Raw genomic sequence first — 17685 nt, 5'->3', positions numbered from 1 at the left:
TGAGGGACGGGGGCGGGGACTCTTGGAGCTGGTTAGCCAATTGAAGCTGCCCGGAAGGACAGCCGGGCGTTGCTAAGGTAGGCTGCGCAGCGTCCGTGCGATGATGTCATGGCTGGGTGCTTAAAGGGGACGCAGGAATTGAATAGAAGATAGTGGGTCCTTTGCGATTGGAAAGTGTCACTGGAAACACATCTTCAATGCAACATCCGTGAGCACTCCTCGTAGGAAGACAGCCTTAATATTTCAACGGTAGAGTCAAATTAGATTTACTCATTTTTTTGATTTTTAGAGATAGGGTTTTTGTTATGCCCAAATCCGTGGGTCCCCACAAAAGCCAACAAAGGAGACCGAGTCCCAGATGTAAAAGCAAAGAGCCTTTATTTTAACCAAGTTTGCAAACTCGGTCTCTCCACATGTCCAACGTATTTGGACTGTCTGGAGAGCCCCGATTGGGTTTTTTATAGTAGTAAAGGTGGGTGGTGAGCGGTCTCTGAGATTTGTCTAGGGGTGTCCTGGTCAGGTGCGCTAGCAGGTGATCCTAGCTACAGCTCTTGGAATGCCAGGCATTTCCTTTGAATGTTCTGCTCTTGGGTGGGGGTCGGGCAATCTCGGCCTGCCAGGCATTGTCCCATGGTAAACTATTGAGACCCCAGACTCCAGTTAAATTCATCGATGGCCAGAGTAAAGAACTTCCTTTGGATGACCTGCCCAGACTTAGCTTTCATGGCTGGCCCCACAGTCAGTAGGGGCTAAATGGTGATATCTTGTCTCCAAAAAAATTCTATGTAATTTATAGCATCCTAACATATTTATATTACATATATTAACTTATAATATATAATAATCACTGAATTGCCTTGGTGCCTTTGTTTTTTTGTTTTTTGCTTTTTCGAGATAGAGTTTCTCTGTAGCTTTGGAGCCTGTCCTGCAACTAGCTCTTGTAGACCAGGCTGGCCTCCAACTCACAGAGATCCACCTGCCTCTGCCTCCCGAGTGCTGGGATTAAAGGCGTGCCCCACCACAGCCCGGCTGGTGCTTTTGTTAAGAATCGATATTTTCTATGGACGTTCTGTTTCATTAAACCATCAGTCAATAACATATATTTGTGGCATCAGTGTTTTGTTGCTGGGACAACATCTGAGAAGATCATCTTGAGAGGCCTTCTCTCTTGTGTTGATAGAGTTCACTGATGAAGTTACCTGGATTTTGAGTTTTCTTGTCTGAAGATTATGACCCACAAATTAAATTTCTTTAAAAGAGATACAGAATGGTTCGGGTAGTGGAGGCTTCCTCCTCCTGCCCTCCTGTTCCTTCTCCTTCCCTTTGGCTGCTGAACATGGAACCTGCAGCCAGCAAGTTCTCTGCCACTGAGCCACACATACAGTCTTGCTCTATCTTCTTCACTCCAGCTTTGTTACTTTGTGTCTGTCATAGAATTCGTCTACTTTCCTTCAATTCAACTGGCAAAAGATTGTCCATAATGTACCCATGTAGGTTGTGTGTGGAGACTTAACCGAGAATATTTCCTTAGAGCTTGGCTTGGGGAAGGGATGGAGTGAGATAGAAAGAGAGGCACATGGGATGAAGTCTACATTGACCACAGCAGGAGGAACGTTCCTCTAGTAATCAATGCAATCTTGGGGTTCACAGTGTGATTAAAACAGGAAGGATAGATGTGTTTCAGATAGGGAAAATAGAAGAAAGCTGCAGATATGAGTGGGGGCGGGGATCAAAGGCTGCAGCTGGGGGCTACACTTGAGGACCAGAGTTCTCATCCCTTAGAACCCATGTAAAAGCCCAACCAGGCATGCTGTAGTCCCAGCATATGGTTAGGAAGCAGAACAGGAGATCCCTAAGGCAAGATGACTAGCAAGATTAGCCAGAATCTACCTGCTCTAGTTTCAGTGAGAGACCTCGTCTCTATAAATAGAATGGAGAATGATTGAAGAAGACATCCAGCATCAACTCTGGGCTTCCACACCCACACATGTGAGCATGCATGCACCCACACACGTGAGCATGCATACACCCACACACATGAGCATGCACATATCCACATAGTGAGCATGCATAGACCCACACACGTGAGTATGCATACAAATCATACAAATGTGCACAGCGCACACACATACAAATTTATAATAATCTTTAACTTAAAATCTCCGATATATAATTGAATTATTTTTAAATAATTACTGAAACTATTCAAAATGTAAGACAGCCTGATGGCAGACCTCAACAGAAACAATGAAACAGAACACATAGTACTTACTATCAAGAACCAGTCAGCTATGCACGCCTTTTATCCCAGCACACAGGAGGCAGAGGCAGATGGATCTCTGAGCCAGAGGCCATCCTGGTCTACAGAGTAAGATTCAGGACAGCCAGAGCTACACAGAGAAACCCTGTCCAAACACCGTCCCAGGACGGAGTCATGCAAGAGGAATTCTGAGTGCTTCTGAGAAAACTCCAAGACACAAGTCTTGTGACCTCAACTTCTTAAAAAACACAGAATTGTTCTTGGATTGTGCTTTTATGCCCCTCCCAGGTGTCGCTGATAGGAGTGCGTTCACTTCAGACTGTTCATTACACCCGGCTATTGTTATTTGTTTAAGTGCCTCTTTGGAAAAACACGTTTTTGCCTTGTGCAGCTTGTCCTTGTGATTGTACACTTTATTCATGGAACTCTTCTTAGCCCTCAGAGTATAAATTGTCTGATGCTCTGAATAAAGCTGGCCATTGCATGACACCGTAGTCTGCCTCATTCTGGGGCTCTACTCTCCAGGTTCACACTGCCAGTTAGTGTAACCAGAGTGGTAAACAAAACCATGTCTTGAAAAACAGAGCAAAACAAAAACTCAAGGTAGTCTGTATTTTATAAAAACTTAGTCCAGGGGTTGGAGAGATGGCTCAGGGGTTAAGAGCACTGGCTGCTCTTCCAGAGGATCTGGATTCAATTCCCAGCACCTACATGGCAGCCCATACCTGTCTGTAACTCCTGTTCCAGGGAATCCAACATCCTCACACAGACGTACATGTGGGCAAAACACCAATGTAGATCAAATACAAATAAATTTTAAAAGCCTTACTTCATATGAAGTCTGGAGCTATGATGAGCACTTGTGACTGTAGCCTCAAGGGATTCCGCATCTTCTGTTTTTTTTTGTTTGTTTGTTTGTTTTTTTCTCGAGACAGGGTTTCTCTGTGGTTTTGGAGCCTGTCCTGGAACTAGCTCTTGTAGACCAGGCTGGTCTCGAACTCACAGAGATCCGCCTGCCTCTGCCCCCCGAGTGCTGGGATTAAAGGCGTGTGCCACCACCGCCGGGCGATTCCACATTTTCTGGTCACCAAGTTTGTGTGTTGCTTTCGTTGGTTAATTAATAAAGAAACTGCTTGGCCTGATAGGACAGAACTTAGATAGGCGTGGAAAAGAGAACTGGATGCTGGGAAGAAGGGCAGTGTGGCAGACACCATGGTTCTCCTGCCTGAGACGGATGCTGGTTAGACTCATGCTGGTAAGCCACAGTCAAGTGACGATACACATTAATGGAGAAGGGTTAAACTAATATGTGAGAGTTAGCTAATAAGGGGCTGGAGATAATGGGCCAGGCAGTAATTTAATTAATACCATTTCTGTGTGATTATTTCAGGTATAAGCTAGCCGGGCAGTGGGACGCAGCCTGCCGCTCTTCTTACAACAACCAAGGGCAACCACACATGCTTGGCTTTCATTCACATAGATACACATTTAAAAAGTTACTTCCAGGCAGTGTCTGTCCACCCCTGCCCCTGCCTGGATGGCCAGGAACCAGAGGCTGGATAGCCCAGAGACCTTAGGACAGAGCCAGCAAGCCAGCTGTCATCAGAGAGGCCTCATCCAGCAACTCACAGGAGCGGATGCAGAGACCCACAGCCAAATATTAGGCAGAGGTCTGGGGAACTCCACTGAAAAGGGGGAGGAGGCATTGGCAGAGCGAGATGGCCTGAGGACACCATGAGACCGTGGCCTACAGAGTCAACTAAACAGGGCTCATGGGGGCTCACAGAGACTGAACGGACCATCACGGAACCAGTACGGGTCTGGCCCAGGTCCTCTGCTTGTATGTTATGGTTGTGTAGCTCGGCCTTCTTGTGGGACTCCTAACAGGGGGAGCAGGGACTGTCTTTGACCCTTCTGTCTGCTCTTAGGACCCTTTCTTCCCACTGAGCTGATTCGTCCAGCTGTGATATGAGGGTTTGTGCCTAGCTTTATTGTAACTTGTGCTGTCTTCTATTGATATCCCTGGGAGGCCTGCTCTTTTCTGAAGGGAAATGGAGGAGTGGATTTGGCAGAGAGGAGGGAGGAGGGGTTGGGAGGATTGGAGGGAGGAGAAACTTCAGTCTGGATGTAATATATGAGAGAAGAATAAATTTTTAAAAAACTTCATATGATAAAAGGAAAACTTAGAGAAAAACTAGTAAATGCTTGTGGAATTGTTTCTTTAATATGTATATATTAAAGTTATTTAATATACATATTATTTTAATATACATAAGCATTTTGCATTAAAATTTTTATTTACACTTAAATATTGACTATTTAAAAACTGCATACACATATATCTTAGAAATAGATTTTTTTCTTTTTTTTGTGACAGGGAAAGGCTGTCCTGGAACTTACTGTGTAGACCGAGGCAGCCTTGAACTCACAGAGATCCACATGCTTCTGCCTCTTGAGTGCTAGGATCAAATGCGTGCTTCCCCATGCCTGGCTAGGAAGTAGATTTGTAAACAGTAATTTCTTTTAAACTTTTCAGTTTTTGAGAATTTCCTAAGTGAGCACGGCATTTACGTCATCCCCCTTCCTCTTTTCCCTCAAACGCTGTCATTTTCCTCCCACCCCTGATATGCATGGCCTCTTATTTAATTATAATTGGCATGTGTGTGTGAGTTTGTAAGTACAACCTGCTGGGATAATTTAGTGTTGCTCATATATGTTTGGGATTGAGTAACCTATCAGGGGCTTGACCCTGGAGAAGACTGATTCTCTCCCTTCCATAACCATTAGTTGATTATGGCTTTTCTAGAGTAGGCCTTGTTAAACACTAATTTCTAATTTAAACTCAAGCTATTATTCTGTAATTATGCCTCACATAGACAAAGATTCCTCTGTTTTTGTGAACATTGCATGTATTAAAAATTATTCTGTGTATCTTTGTGTGTGCTGTGTGCGTCCTTGTGTGTATCTTTATGTGTGTCTGTGTGTGTCCATGTATGTTTATCTTTGTGTGTGTCTGTGTGCATCCATGTACGTTTATCTTTGTGTGTGTCTGTGTGCATCCATGTACGTTTATCTTTGTGTGTGTCTGTGTGTATCTTTGTGTGCGTCCTTGTGTGTGTATCTTTGTGTGCATGAGCATGCATGCCGCAGAGGTCAGAGGACAGCCTGAGGGAGTCGTTTCTCTTATCCACCACGTAGGTCCTGTGGATTAAACTTGGGTCCTCAGGCTTGGTGGCAAGTGCTCTCACCTCAGGGGTCATCTTGATGTCCCCTAATTTTTTTTTTGAGACAGGGTCTATGTAGTCCTTGAACTTGCTATATAGACCAGGCTGGCCTTGAACTCACAGAGATCTACCTTCCTCTACCTTGCAAGTACTCTAAACTGCTTTTTAAAGTGAGATTTTATTCAAATAATGATATTCTAGCTATAGAATACTTACAAAATGCCCTGTGTTTTTACCATGAGAGTTCACATATTATGAGGTGTTAAGTGTAACACAAAACACAAACCAGTGGGGTAGAGATTTAGACCATCTTGGACTGCTGTGTTTTTCTTTGTAGAGACCAGCATCAGAAGTAAAAGAGAGGTCATCCAAGTTAGCAGTTACGTTTTCTTTTACTGATTTGAAGCTGGATATTTTCTGTCTTCTGTCTTTGCTAAGGGTGTCAGTGTGTGTTTGTGTGTGTGTGTATATGTGCGTTTGTGTGTGTGTGTGTATGTGTGCTTATGTGTATGTGTGTATGTATGCATATGTGTATTTGTGTGTATGTATGCATATGTTTGTGTGTGCATGTGTTCTAGTTTTTGTTTTCTTGAAGCTATTTTAGAGAAATAAGCTATCCCTGATGTGATGAGTTGAATTATGTCCATATTTAGATGCTGAAATCCTAACCTTGGGGCCTTAGAATATGTGTGTGTATGGATTTAAAGTCTTTTTTTTTTTTTTTTTTTTTTTTTTTTTTTTTTGGTTTTTCAAGACAGGGTTTCTCTGTAGCTTTAGAGCCTGTCCCGGAATTAGCTCTTGTAGACCAGACTGGTCTCGAACTCACAGAGATCTGCCTGCCTCTGCCTCCTGAGTGCTGGGATTAAAGGCGTGCGCTACCACCGCCCAGCGGATTTAAAGTCTTTACAGAGGTAAGGAAGTCAAAATGAGGCTACAAGGGTGGGCTCTAATCCAGTGTGGCTGAAGATGTTCTAGTAAGAGGCCCTTGGATCCAGATGTGTATGGGGGGAGAGTGATGTTGCGGGCCCACGGAGCAGATGGCTGCCTTCAGGCCAAGTTCTAGAAGGCATCCTTTCCTCTTGTCCTGCAGAAAGACCCAACACTGTCAGCATTGTGATCTCCATCTTCTGACCTCCACAACAGTGCGGGAATAAATCTGTTGTTTACACTACTTTTGCTCTAGTGGCCCTAGCAAGCTAATACACCAGGGTTAGCAAGAGTTTTGTGTCTGCTGTGTATCATGTATGCATGTGTGTTTATGACTCTCCTCCTTCTTCCTTTGAGGCAGGGTCTCTCACTGAACCTGGAGCTCTTATTTTTCAGTTAGGTTTTGGTCCCAAGCCCTAGCAATCCTATCTCTGCCCATCTTAGTGCTATAGTTAACAGGTGCTGTCCAGGACCATGCTTAGCTTTTATGTGGGTGGTGGATGCATAAGCTTGCACAAGTGCTCTTAACTGCTAAGCCTTGTCTCCAGTCCCCCCATATAACTAACTCTGTGCATGCGTGTGTGTGGTTTGTCTTCAGATCTCTCCATCCTAGCCACTCCACTCCACACTGTTTATCCCCTGGCCATAGTCACTGTATGTACAGGACTGGCTAGGTAATTTATGATACTAGCAATAAAGGAAAAATACTAGAAAATGTATAATTAAATATATTTAAGTAGTCTCTTAAAATAATCCATGTTAGGAAAAAATCTTAAGAAGAGCCTCTCCACTGGCGCAAAATAACTCCAATTAGACCAGATTAGCCCAAATCAAAAATACCCATGTTTAATGAATGCCGTGCTCTTGGGTGGATGGGAGAATAGCGGGGGTGGGTGGGTGGGGAGGTGGGGACGGGACAGGGAGAGCACACGCAAAACCTGTTCCTTTTTCTGGTGGCTGTGGGAATGATCCTGACCCTCCCTGGGGAGGGGGGGGTCAGGGCTTGGCCGGCTTCCTGGAGATGGAGTCCGGCCCAAGACAAATCCCAGCGGGAGGGGCTTGAGATGGAGTGTTCTGCTCTGTTGATGCTCCATTGGCACCCCTAGGATGGCTGCCAGGGACTGGGATGACACTTCCAATTATCCCAGACTCCTTGATATAGAGGTGTCAGGGGGCTGGAGTCTCACAAACAGTCCAGTGCTTTAAACCCTAATAGAGGACACAGTGGCCTATGAGAAACGGCATGACTATATCAAAAACATTCGTGCTCTTTTTGGGGGGTCGTTTCAAGATAAGGTTTCTCTATGTAGCCCTGGCTGTCCTGGAACTCGCTCTGTTGACCAGGCTGGCCTCGCACTCACAGAGATCCGCCTGTGTCTGCCTCCTGAGTACTGGGATTAAAGGTGTGCGCCACCACACCTGGTACATGTATGCTCTCTTTGGTGCTATAATTTTATTGTAGAGGGTAGGCCAGTTATAACTGTGACAAAATGCTGTGGACAACCAACAAGAGGAAACGTTTACTTTGACTCCTGGTTTTGCAGGCTCCAGTCCATGGACCCAGTGCTTCTGGCCTGTGGTGAGACAGAACATCATGAGGGGAGAGGGGATAGGAGTACTTGATAGAGCAAGCTGCTCCCCTTATGATGGCCAAGATGCAGAATGGGGCAGGGTCCCAGTCTCCCCTTTGTCTTAGTCACCATTCTATTGTGGTGAAGAGACACCATGACTATATTATAAAGGAAAACATTTAATTAGGGCTGGCTTACAATTTCAGAGGTTCAGTCCATTATCATGGTATGGAGCATAGTGGCACACAGACAGATGTGGTGCTGGGGAAGTAGCTGAGAGTTCTACATCTGGATCCACAGGCAGCAGGGCCTGGCGCGGACTTTTGAAACCTCAAAGCTGCAGTGACATACTTCCTTCAACAAGGCCACACCCACTCCAATAAGGCCACACCTCCTAATCCTTCTCAACTAGTGTACTCCCTGACCACGAAGCGTGTTTAAAAGTATGTGCACCTCATCCCTGTAAGAGCCACCTCTTGTGATCTTCCAGCTAAGTCCTGCCTCCTAAAGGCTCAACTCTCTTCAGTAGTACCGTGGACTGATGACCAGGTCTTTATCATGTGGCCCTTCCAGGAAGATAAAGGCCTACAAGGGCTGAGAGATGAGACAACCTGGAGTCTGCTTGAGGGTCAGAGGTCCTGATCATGCCTAGCCAATGAGGGGTGACCATGCAATGTCAACGGATTGGAACGCAGCCTGGGTGCTGGGAGGAGGGTATAAAAGTCTCTCCCCATTGCTGAATAAACAAGTCTATTGTAGGTCTGACTCCAAGTGTCTATGTCATTGACACTGCCCCTTCTCACCCCGTTCCCCGATGGACCTGTTAGGACCCAGCTCCAAGTGACTACATTTTATTAATATGCTGCCTTTTTCTTGGTGCTGAGGATCCAACTCAGGGCCTCATAAATGCCAAGCTAGTCCTTTACCAACCAAGGTACATCCCGCTTGTTAATGGGATGTGTTATCAATACTGTATTCCTGGAGGCCCCAGCTGCTTCTAGTTGGCTTAGGAGGCCACGGTTGAGTTCTGTCCTGTGCATTCTAATAGTCTTGTTGATACAGTCCCACCTTTAAGTTGTAGGGCATGGAGGATGAAGGAAGGCCTCAGAGGGCCAAGAAAATGAACAGAGAGACCCTTTGAGGGTCCCACTTGGTCCCTGACTACAGCCACACTCCTTCCCCAGTATGACCTCACAGAGCCCAGATTCCACAACGTCCTGGAACTCAGTGCTGTTTCTATGCTGTGTCTGCGAGAAACCCAGGAGAATGGCTCCCCCTTGATGGTGTGCTGGCTGTGGCAAAGATGAGCGACACTGTGTTCTTCTCCTTTGTACTCTTCCTGGGAAGCCAGTGGGGCGCAGAGCCCCATTCTATCCCTGTGACTGAAGGTACCATCACAAGTATATTGTCATGGCCACTGGAGGGATGGAAGACTCATGGGGAGCCTCAGCCCGGCCAGCTGGTGGGCCCCTCCTGCCGAGGCTGGGATGGTGAGCCCTCCTCCTATCCTATTTTCTCTACTTTCCTCAGTTCATCATGAGGCTGGATTCCTTGGGGGAAGGGAACATCTTAAGGGAAGTTTTCCTTTTTGCTACGTTTTCTGATCCACCGAGTTTATCTACCTGTGATGTATCCTCAAATCCTAGAGCTTCATAAGACTATTCCATACTCAGAAATGTCAGCTCTTCATTATAAAATATTTTCAAACATTTCAGAAGTAGAACAATCAATAGAAAGAACAGTCATACACAAATCATCCCAATCTTATCTACACATATTTTAAAAATTAGTATATACTAATCTGGGTGTGGTGGCACATGTCTTTGATTCCAGTACTTGGGAGGCAAAAGGGGGCAGATCTCTGTGAGTTTGAGACCACCCTGTTATACATAGTGAGCTCCAGGACAGCCAGGACTACATAGATCCTGTTTCAAAAAAGCCAACCAAATAAAAATAGCATATATTAATTATGCAAACAGTTCATCACAACATTTTTATACTTTTATTTGTTTATATTCACCTATTACCTTCTCTTGTTCCCATACCACTCTGACTAATTCACTTCCTCATCTTGTTAGTTCCCCTTGTAATTTCATCTCTTTAAAAAAAAAAATTACCAGTGAGTTTTACTCGGCTGCTTACAGGAGGATGGGTGAGGAGTTGTTTACAGAAGCACCTTACTAGTGTCTACACCACTGAAGAAAATGTCCACCCACCCCACTGTCATTAACTGCTTATAAATCCTCAGGGATGGGTGAGAGATCTTCCCTATCTATGACAGGATGTTGACTGGCCCAATGTAGAGATTCTGTGCTGATAATCACGGCTGCTGTGAACACAGAAGTGTGATGACTTCACACCTGGGAGTCAGTGCTCCACACATCCTTCACCTTCCTCGAGCTCTTACATTCTTTTCTCCACGTCTGCAAAGTTCCCTGAAGCTCAGAAGGGATGATGGAGATGTCCCATGTATGGAAGAGAATTCGAAACTCACTATGCTAATCCCTCCGACCAACCATGAGTCTCTGTGGTTACCCCTGCTCACTGCAAAAAGCAACCTCTGTGATTAAACAAACAGCAGTGCTATTCTGCAGACGTAAACACGGTTACTTGACAGACACATCCTGACTGTGGAGCAGAGTAATACAGCCTATGACATCCCCAGCCATTGGGCTTTTGACCAGGCTTATGGTACCAGGAATGAATTCTCTCCCCTAGAGTGGACCTCAAATTCGATGAGAATTGAGTTGGTGGTCCCCATAACAGGTTTGCCACTGTTACACCAGTGAATTGTTTTTGGATGGCTAATTGGTAGTGTAGCTTGCAGAATCCACATGCGTAAGACTTGATGACAGGGGCAGTAGCGATGACTCACTGGTTAAGAGGACTTGTTGCTCTTGCAGAGAACCCAGGTTTGATTTCCAGCACCTGTAATGTGATTTCTAATGGATATTAATAATAAAAATTCTGGAGTCAGATGTAGGGGTTAAAGCTGAAAGATGAGAGAAGCAGAACAGCAGCCACCAGAAACTCACTATGAAAGCCACCATTCTTACCTCTACCAATGCTCAGACCAAAGGGTGATCCTGTTTCTATGAATCCTCCGAGCGCCCTGAGCTCCTGTCTCCTCCCGCCTTACATTCCTCTCTCCTTCCAGCCATCTCACTCCTGTCTCCACTGCCCTAATGCTGGGATTAAAGGCATGTTATCCCAAGTGCTGGGATCACCTTTGTTTGAACTCTGTTTCTCTTCTAGACAGATTCAATCTTGTGTAGTCCAGGTTGGCCTTGAACTCACAGAGATCCCTCTGCCTCTGTCTCCACAAATGCTGGGATTAAAGGTGTGTGCCATCACTGCCTGGCGTCTGGCTGTGCACTCTGATCTTCAGGCAAGCTTTGTTAGTTTACAAACAAGTACCCATATGGTAGCTCATAAATAATCTGCGACTTCATTCCAGGGGCTCTGACACTTGCACATGGTATACTTATGTATATGCAGGCAAAACATTCATACACATAGAAGATGACAATGATGGTTTCTAAAATCCCCAGCAACCTGACTGGTGCCTTCAAACGCTTTGAGGGCTACTGGCAGAGGGGACACTTCCAGTCTAGCCCAGGTTGATATCCCTATACCTTGCTACCAGAATGTGCGATAGCTTCAGTAATAGGATCTTACCATTGCTGGTGAGCAGCCAACTGTAATGGCAATTTTCTGTAATGTTCTGGGGACCTCAGAAGATTTTCCGAACAATTAGTAGAAAGGCAGCCCACTTCTGGCACTGAGATATTTATGTAATAACCCATGGCTTCTGGAATACCTTTACACACCCATACAGGGTGCCTCTAAACTGTTTTAGAAATTTTCTTTTCAAAATTAGCTTACCAAAAGCCAGCAAGATGACTCCGTGGGTAAAAGTGTTTGCCAACAAGCTTGATGGTATAAGTTTGATTCGCAGGACCCACGTGGTGGAAACTGTCCTGTGACCTCCCCCATGCACACCGTGACATATACATACACACACAATTTTTAAAAATTAGAAAAAATACCGAGATTAGCAAATGCCATTATTTCTTTATGGCTTTCATGCATTCTTAGCTTTGACGCTCCCTCTGGCCCGTCCTCTCCCTCGTCTTCTTGTTCTCACTCCTTTTTGTTTCTGCCTCCCAGTATCTTATTTATTTATTTATTTATTTATTATTTATTTATGAGTCAGGGTCTTGTCATGTAGCTTTGGCTGTCCTGGAGCTCACTATGTAGACCAAGATGACTTGAACTCACAGAGTTCCCAAGTACTGGGGTTAAAGGTGTGCACTACCGTGCCCAGATCTTTCTTCCCACTCTTTTAAAAAATGTTTATTTTATTAAGAAGATTTTGTGTGTGTATGTGTGTGGGTGTTGTTGGTATGTGCACATGGATGCAGGAGCCTGAGGAAACCAGACATGGACCTCAGCTCCACTGGAGTTGAAGTTATAGGCAGGCAGTTGTGAGCCTATACAACTGAGTTCTGTGCATGTACAGAACTCCGACCCTCAGGAGAAGCAGGGTGCACTCTAAACTGCTGAGCCATCTTTCCAGCCCACTCCTCCACACTCTCGTAGACTCTGCCCTCATCTCCTGGGTGCCTTTCTAGCTTCCAACACTCTGTATACACGGACTCCCACATAAATCTACATATATAAAGATTAGGAAATAGAGTCCTCATGAAAGCGAGAATACGTGGTGTTGTGTCTTTCGGGGCCTGGGTAACTTAGTATATTTCTCAGTTCCACTCATTTTCCTGAAAGTACCATCATAATTTCATTTTTCTTTATGACTGAATAAAACTCTACTGTGTACGTGTGCCGTACTTTCATTATCCATTCATCTGTTGGTGGGCATTGAGGCAGAGCAGCCATCAACACAGATGAGCAAGCTTACTTATGGAGGGCTATAGCTGTGTCGTTGGAAGGCTCACCACTCACCGACATGTTCCCTTTCTCTGCGTCCTTACCAGCATTTGCTGTCGTTGGCTCTCTAGCAGGGATGACATGCAATCTCAAAGCAGTTATGGTTTGTATCCTTGATGGATAAGGATGTTGAACACTTAAAAAATATTCATTAGGCTGTTGTTCTCCTCCTTCTTCTTGACTTTTGGAGACATGGTCTCCCTACGTGGCCCTGGCCATCCTGGGACTTGTTATGTTGATCAGGTTGGCCTCAAACTCAGAGATTTCCCTACTGGGCCTAAAGGGCATGTGCCAGCCAACACAGCCATTTTTTTTTTCAGATTGGGTTGTTCCTTCTCCTGTTTAGGTTTTTTTCTTTGGGGGGGGGTTTCTTTGTATATTCTGTATATTAGTCTTGTACCATATGCATAGCAGACAAAGGATTTCTTCCATCTGCAGGCTGTTTTTTTTTCTCTCAACCGTTTCCTTTGCTATACAGAAGGCTTTGATTTCGTGAGGTCTCCTTTGTTGGTTGTTGGACTTTTTTCTGGGAAGGACTGGACTCCGATTTAGAAAGCCCCTCCCGTGCTAAATCCTGCAGTGTTTTCCCTCCAGCAGGTTCAGGTCTTTGAGATTTTTGATTCATTTGGAATTGATTTTTGCTTAGAGGTTGACAAATGTCGTTTATTTTTTCATTCTACCTCTGGCTATCTAGTTTCCCTAGCAGCATTTACCTAGGACGCTGTCTTATCTCTCATGTATATTTTTGGCACCTTAGTCAAAAATTAGATGGCAGTACTTGTGTGGTCCTTTCTCTGGTCTTTCTGTCCCATGTTATGGGACGACTTCTGTACCACTGTCATGCTGTTTTGATTACCATGGCTCTTTAGTATATCTTGAAATCAGTTATGGTGAAGTCATCATTTTCTGAAGGACAGCGTTGGAATTTTGACCGAGATTTCATTGAACCCTTAGATTGCCTTAGGATAAGATGGCCATTATCACAATGTGAATCCGTCTGACGCCCAAGAACGGGAAATCTTCCCATCTTTGAGATAATCTCGCCTTGGCCCCCACTGGGTGCTATGTGAGAGAGGCTGAGTGTTCCTGGCACAGATACGTGGGGACTGAAGGTGTAACATGGCCTGGTGGTCCCCCAATGTCTTAGCTAGCTTGCTACTCTGCTTCAGCTTCTCCTCACCTTGTAGCGCTTCTCGGGCAGCATGTGTCCAATTGCTTCATTGTTGGTTCTTGCTTCCTGAGGCAGGATAGCCTGGGCTGGCCTTGAATTTATGATCCTTCTTCCTTGGTCTTTTAAGTACTAGGATTACAGGTGTGTGCTGCTCTACCCACCCACACCCAGTTTTTAAAAATATATATTAATTAATTTTTAAAAATGATCTTTTCTTTTTTTTAAATATTTATTTTATTTATTTATCATGTATACAATATTCTGTCTGTGTGTTTGCTTGCAGTCCGGAAGAGGGCACCAGAACTCTTTACAGATGGTTGTGAGCCACCATGTGGTTGCCGGGAACTGAACTCAGGACCTTTGGAAGAGCAGGCAGTGCTCTTAACCACTGAGCCATCTCTCCAGCCCTTTTTTTTTGATCTTTTCTTATTTTACATACCTATCCCAGTTCCCACCCCCTCCGCTTCTCCCATTCCCCCTGACGTCCCCACCCACCCTTCATCCCATTCCTCAGAGAGGGTAAGGCTTGTTCTGATGGGGAGTCACATCACTTTGAGGCAGGACCAAGGACCTCCCCTCTATATTTAGGCTGAGCAAGGTTTCCCTTCATAGGGAATGGGTTCCAAAAAGCCAGTTCAAACACTAGGGATAAATCCCGGTCCCACTGACAGTGGCCGCAAAGACTGCCCCAGCCACACATCTGCCACCGCATTCAGAGAGTCCAGTTTGGTCCTATGCAGGTTCCCCCACTGACAGTCCCGAGTCAGTGAGCTCCCGCTAGCTCAAGTCAGCTGTTTCTGTGGGTTTCCCCATCATGGTCTGGACCTCTTTGCTCATACTATTGCTCCTTCTTCTCTTTGACTGGTCTCCAGAAGCTCTGCTCAGTGCTTAGCTGTGGGTCTCTGCATCTGCTTCCATCAGTTGCTAGATGAAGGTTCTATTATGACAATTAAGGTAGCCATCAATCTGATTACAGGGGAAGGTCAGCTCAGGCACCCACCTTCTCCACTATAGCTTAGGGTCTAAGCTGGGGCCATCCTGTGGATTTCTGGGAATTTCCCTAGTGCCAGGTTTCTCACTAGCCCATAATGGTTCCCACAACCAAGATATCTGTTTATTTGCTCTCCCTCTCTGTCCTTCCCCCATCTTGACCATCCTGTTCCCTCATGTTCTCCTCTCCTCCTCCCTCCCCTTTTCTCCTCCCCATGCCCTTCTGCCCTGCTTTCTTACCCACCCCCATGCTCACAATTTTCTCAGGAGATCATATCTATTTCCCCTTCCACAGGGGAACCGTGTCTGTTTCTCTTAGGGTTCTCCTTGTTCCCCAATTTCTCTGGGGTCATGAACTATAAGGCTGGTTATCCTTTGCTTTATGTCTAATGTCCACTTACAAGTGACTAAATACTGTGCTTGTCTTTCTGGGTCTGGGTTACCTCACTCAGGATTTTTTTTTCTAGTTCCATCCATTTGAATGAAAATTTCAAGATGTTATCATTTTTTTTTCTGCTGTGTAGTCCTCCATTGTGTAAATGTACCACATTTTCCTTATCCATTCTTCAGTTGAGGGGCATCTAGGTTGTTGCCAGGTTCTGGCAGTTATAAATAATGCTGGCAGGAACATAGTTGAGCAAATGTCCTTGTGGTATGATTGAGCATCCCTTGGGGTATATGCCCAAGAGTGGTATTGCTGGGTCTTGAAGTAGATTGATTCCCATTTTTTTTTTGAGAAACTGCCATAATAATTTCCAAAGTGGCTGTACAAGCTTGCACTCCCACTAGCAGTGGAGGAGTGTTCTCCTTACTCCACATAATAAGTTATCATCGGTGTTTTTGATCTTAGCTATTCTGACTGGTGTAAGATGGTATCTCAGAGACACTTTGATATACATTTCCATGATGGCTAAGGACACTAAGCAATTCCTTAAGTGTCTTTTGGCCATTTGAGATTCTTCTGTTGAGAATTCTGTTTAGATCTGCACCCCATTTTTAATTAGATTATTTGATATTTTATGTCCAGCTTCTTGAGTTCTTTATATATTTTGGAGATCAGCCCTCTGTCCAACGTGGGGTTGGTGAAGATCTTTCCCCATTCTGTAGGCTGCCATTTTGTCTTATTGATGTGTCTTTTGCCTTACAGAAGCTTCTTGGTTTCAGAGGGTCCCATTTACTTATTGCTGCTCTCAGTGTCTGTTACTGGGGTTATATTTAGGAAGTGGTCTTCTGTGCACATGTGTTCAAGGGTAGTTCCCACTTTCTCTTCTATGAGGTTTAGTGTGGATGGATTTATGTTGAGGTCTTTGATCCATTTGGACTTGAGTTTGGTGCATGGCAGTAGATATGGATCTATTTTCATTCTTCTACATGCTGATATCCAGTTATGCCAGCACCGTTTGTTAAACATGCTTTCTCTTTTTTCATTGTATAATTTTCGCTTCTTTGTCAAAAATCAGGTGTTCATATGTGTGTGGATTAATATCAGGGTCTTCGATTCGATTCTATTGATCCACCTGTCTGTTTTTATGCCAAATACCAAGCTGTTTTCATTAGTATAGTTCTATTGTAGATCTTGAAGCCAGATATGGTGATGCTTCCAGATGTTCTTTTCTTGTACAGGATTGTTCTGGCTATCCTAAGTTATTTGCTTTTCCATGTGAAGTTGAGTATTGCTCTTGAGGTCTGTGAAGAATTGTGTTGGGATTTTGATGGGGTTGCATTGAATCTGTAGATTGCTTTTGGTAAGATTGCTGTTTTAACTATGTTGATCCTACCTATCCAAGAGCATGGGAGATCTTCCCATTTTCTGATATCTTCTTCAGTTTCTTTCTTCAAAGACTTAAAGTTCTTTTTGTACAGATCTTTTCACTTCTTTACCCCAAGATATTTTATGTTATTTGTGGCTATTGTAAAGGGTGATGTTTCTCTGATTTCTTTCTCAGCCCTTCTATCATTTGTATATATGAGGGCTACTGATTTTTTTGAGTTGACCTTGTATCCTGTCACATTACTGATGATGTTTATCAACTGTAGGAGTTCCCTGGTAGGATTTTTGGGGTCACTTATATATACTATCATATCATCTAAAAATAGCGAAAGTTTGACTTCTTCCTTTCCAGTTTGTATTTACTTGATCTCCTTTTGTTGTCTTATTGTTCTAACTAGAACTTTGAGTACTATGTTGAATAGATATTGAGAGAGTGGACGGCTTTGTCTTGTTTCTGATCTTAGTGGAATCACTTTGAGTTTCTCTCCATTTAATTTGATGTTGGCTGTCGTCTTGCTGTATATTGCTTTTTATTATGTTTAGATACGGTCCTTGTATTCCTGCTTTCTCCAAGACCTTTATCATGAAGGGATGTTGGATTTTGTCAAAGGCTTTTCAGCATCTAATGAAATATTTTTTCTTTCAGTTTATTTATATGGTGGGTTACATTGATAGATTTTTAATATGCTGGACCATCCCTGCATCCCTGGGGTGACGCCAACTTGCTTATGGTGGATGATTTTTGGTCCACCATGTTCATGTTCTTGTGTAAAGCACAGCGTCTGCTCTACGCCTGTTCTGAGTGCTCCGTGCTATGGTCT

At 44.3% G+C, this 17685-nt stretch overlaps 1 protein-coding gene across 1 annotated transcript in view; it reads left to right on the top strand.

Moving 5' to 3' along the window:
• Window positions 1-9285: 9285 nt before the first annotated feature.
• The window catches only part of CUNH2orf92 (chromosome unknown C2orf92 homolog), a 41112-nt gene continuing 32712 nt past the window's right edge, over window positions 9286-17685 (top strand). The window contains exon 1 of the mRNA XM_041655910.1: window positions 9286-9370. Within this exon, the coding sequence (XP_041511844.1) occupies window positions 9286-9370 (85 nt within the window). The remainder of the gene's footprint in view (window positions 9371-17685) is intronic.

This window comes from Microtus oregoni, unplaced genomic scaffold (genome assembly GCF_018167655.1).
Source record: "Microtus oregoni isolate MIOR12 unplaced genomic scaffold, Mior012 000007F_ref0000211, whole genome shotgun sequence".
Classification (NCBI taxonomy): domain Eukaryota; kingdom Metazoa; phylum Chordata; class Mammalia; order Rodentia; family Cricetidae; genus Microtus; species Microtus oregoni.
Note: the sequence above shows the minus strand (reverse complement) of the source record. Positions and strands in the feature narration are given on the sequence as shown.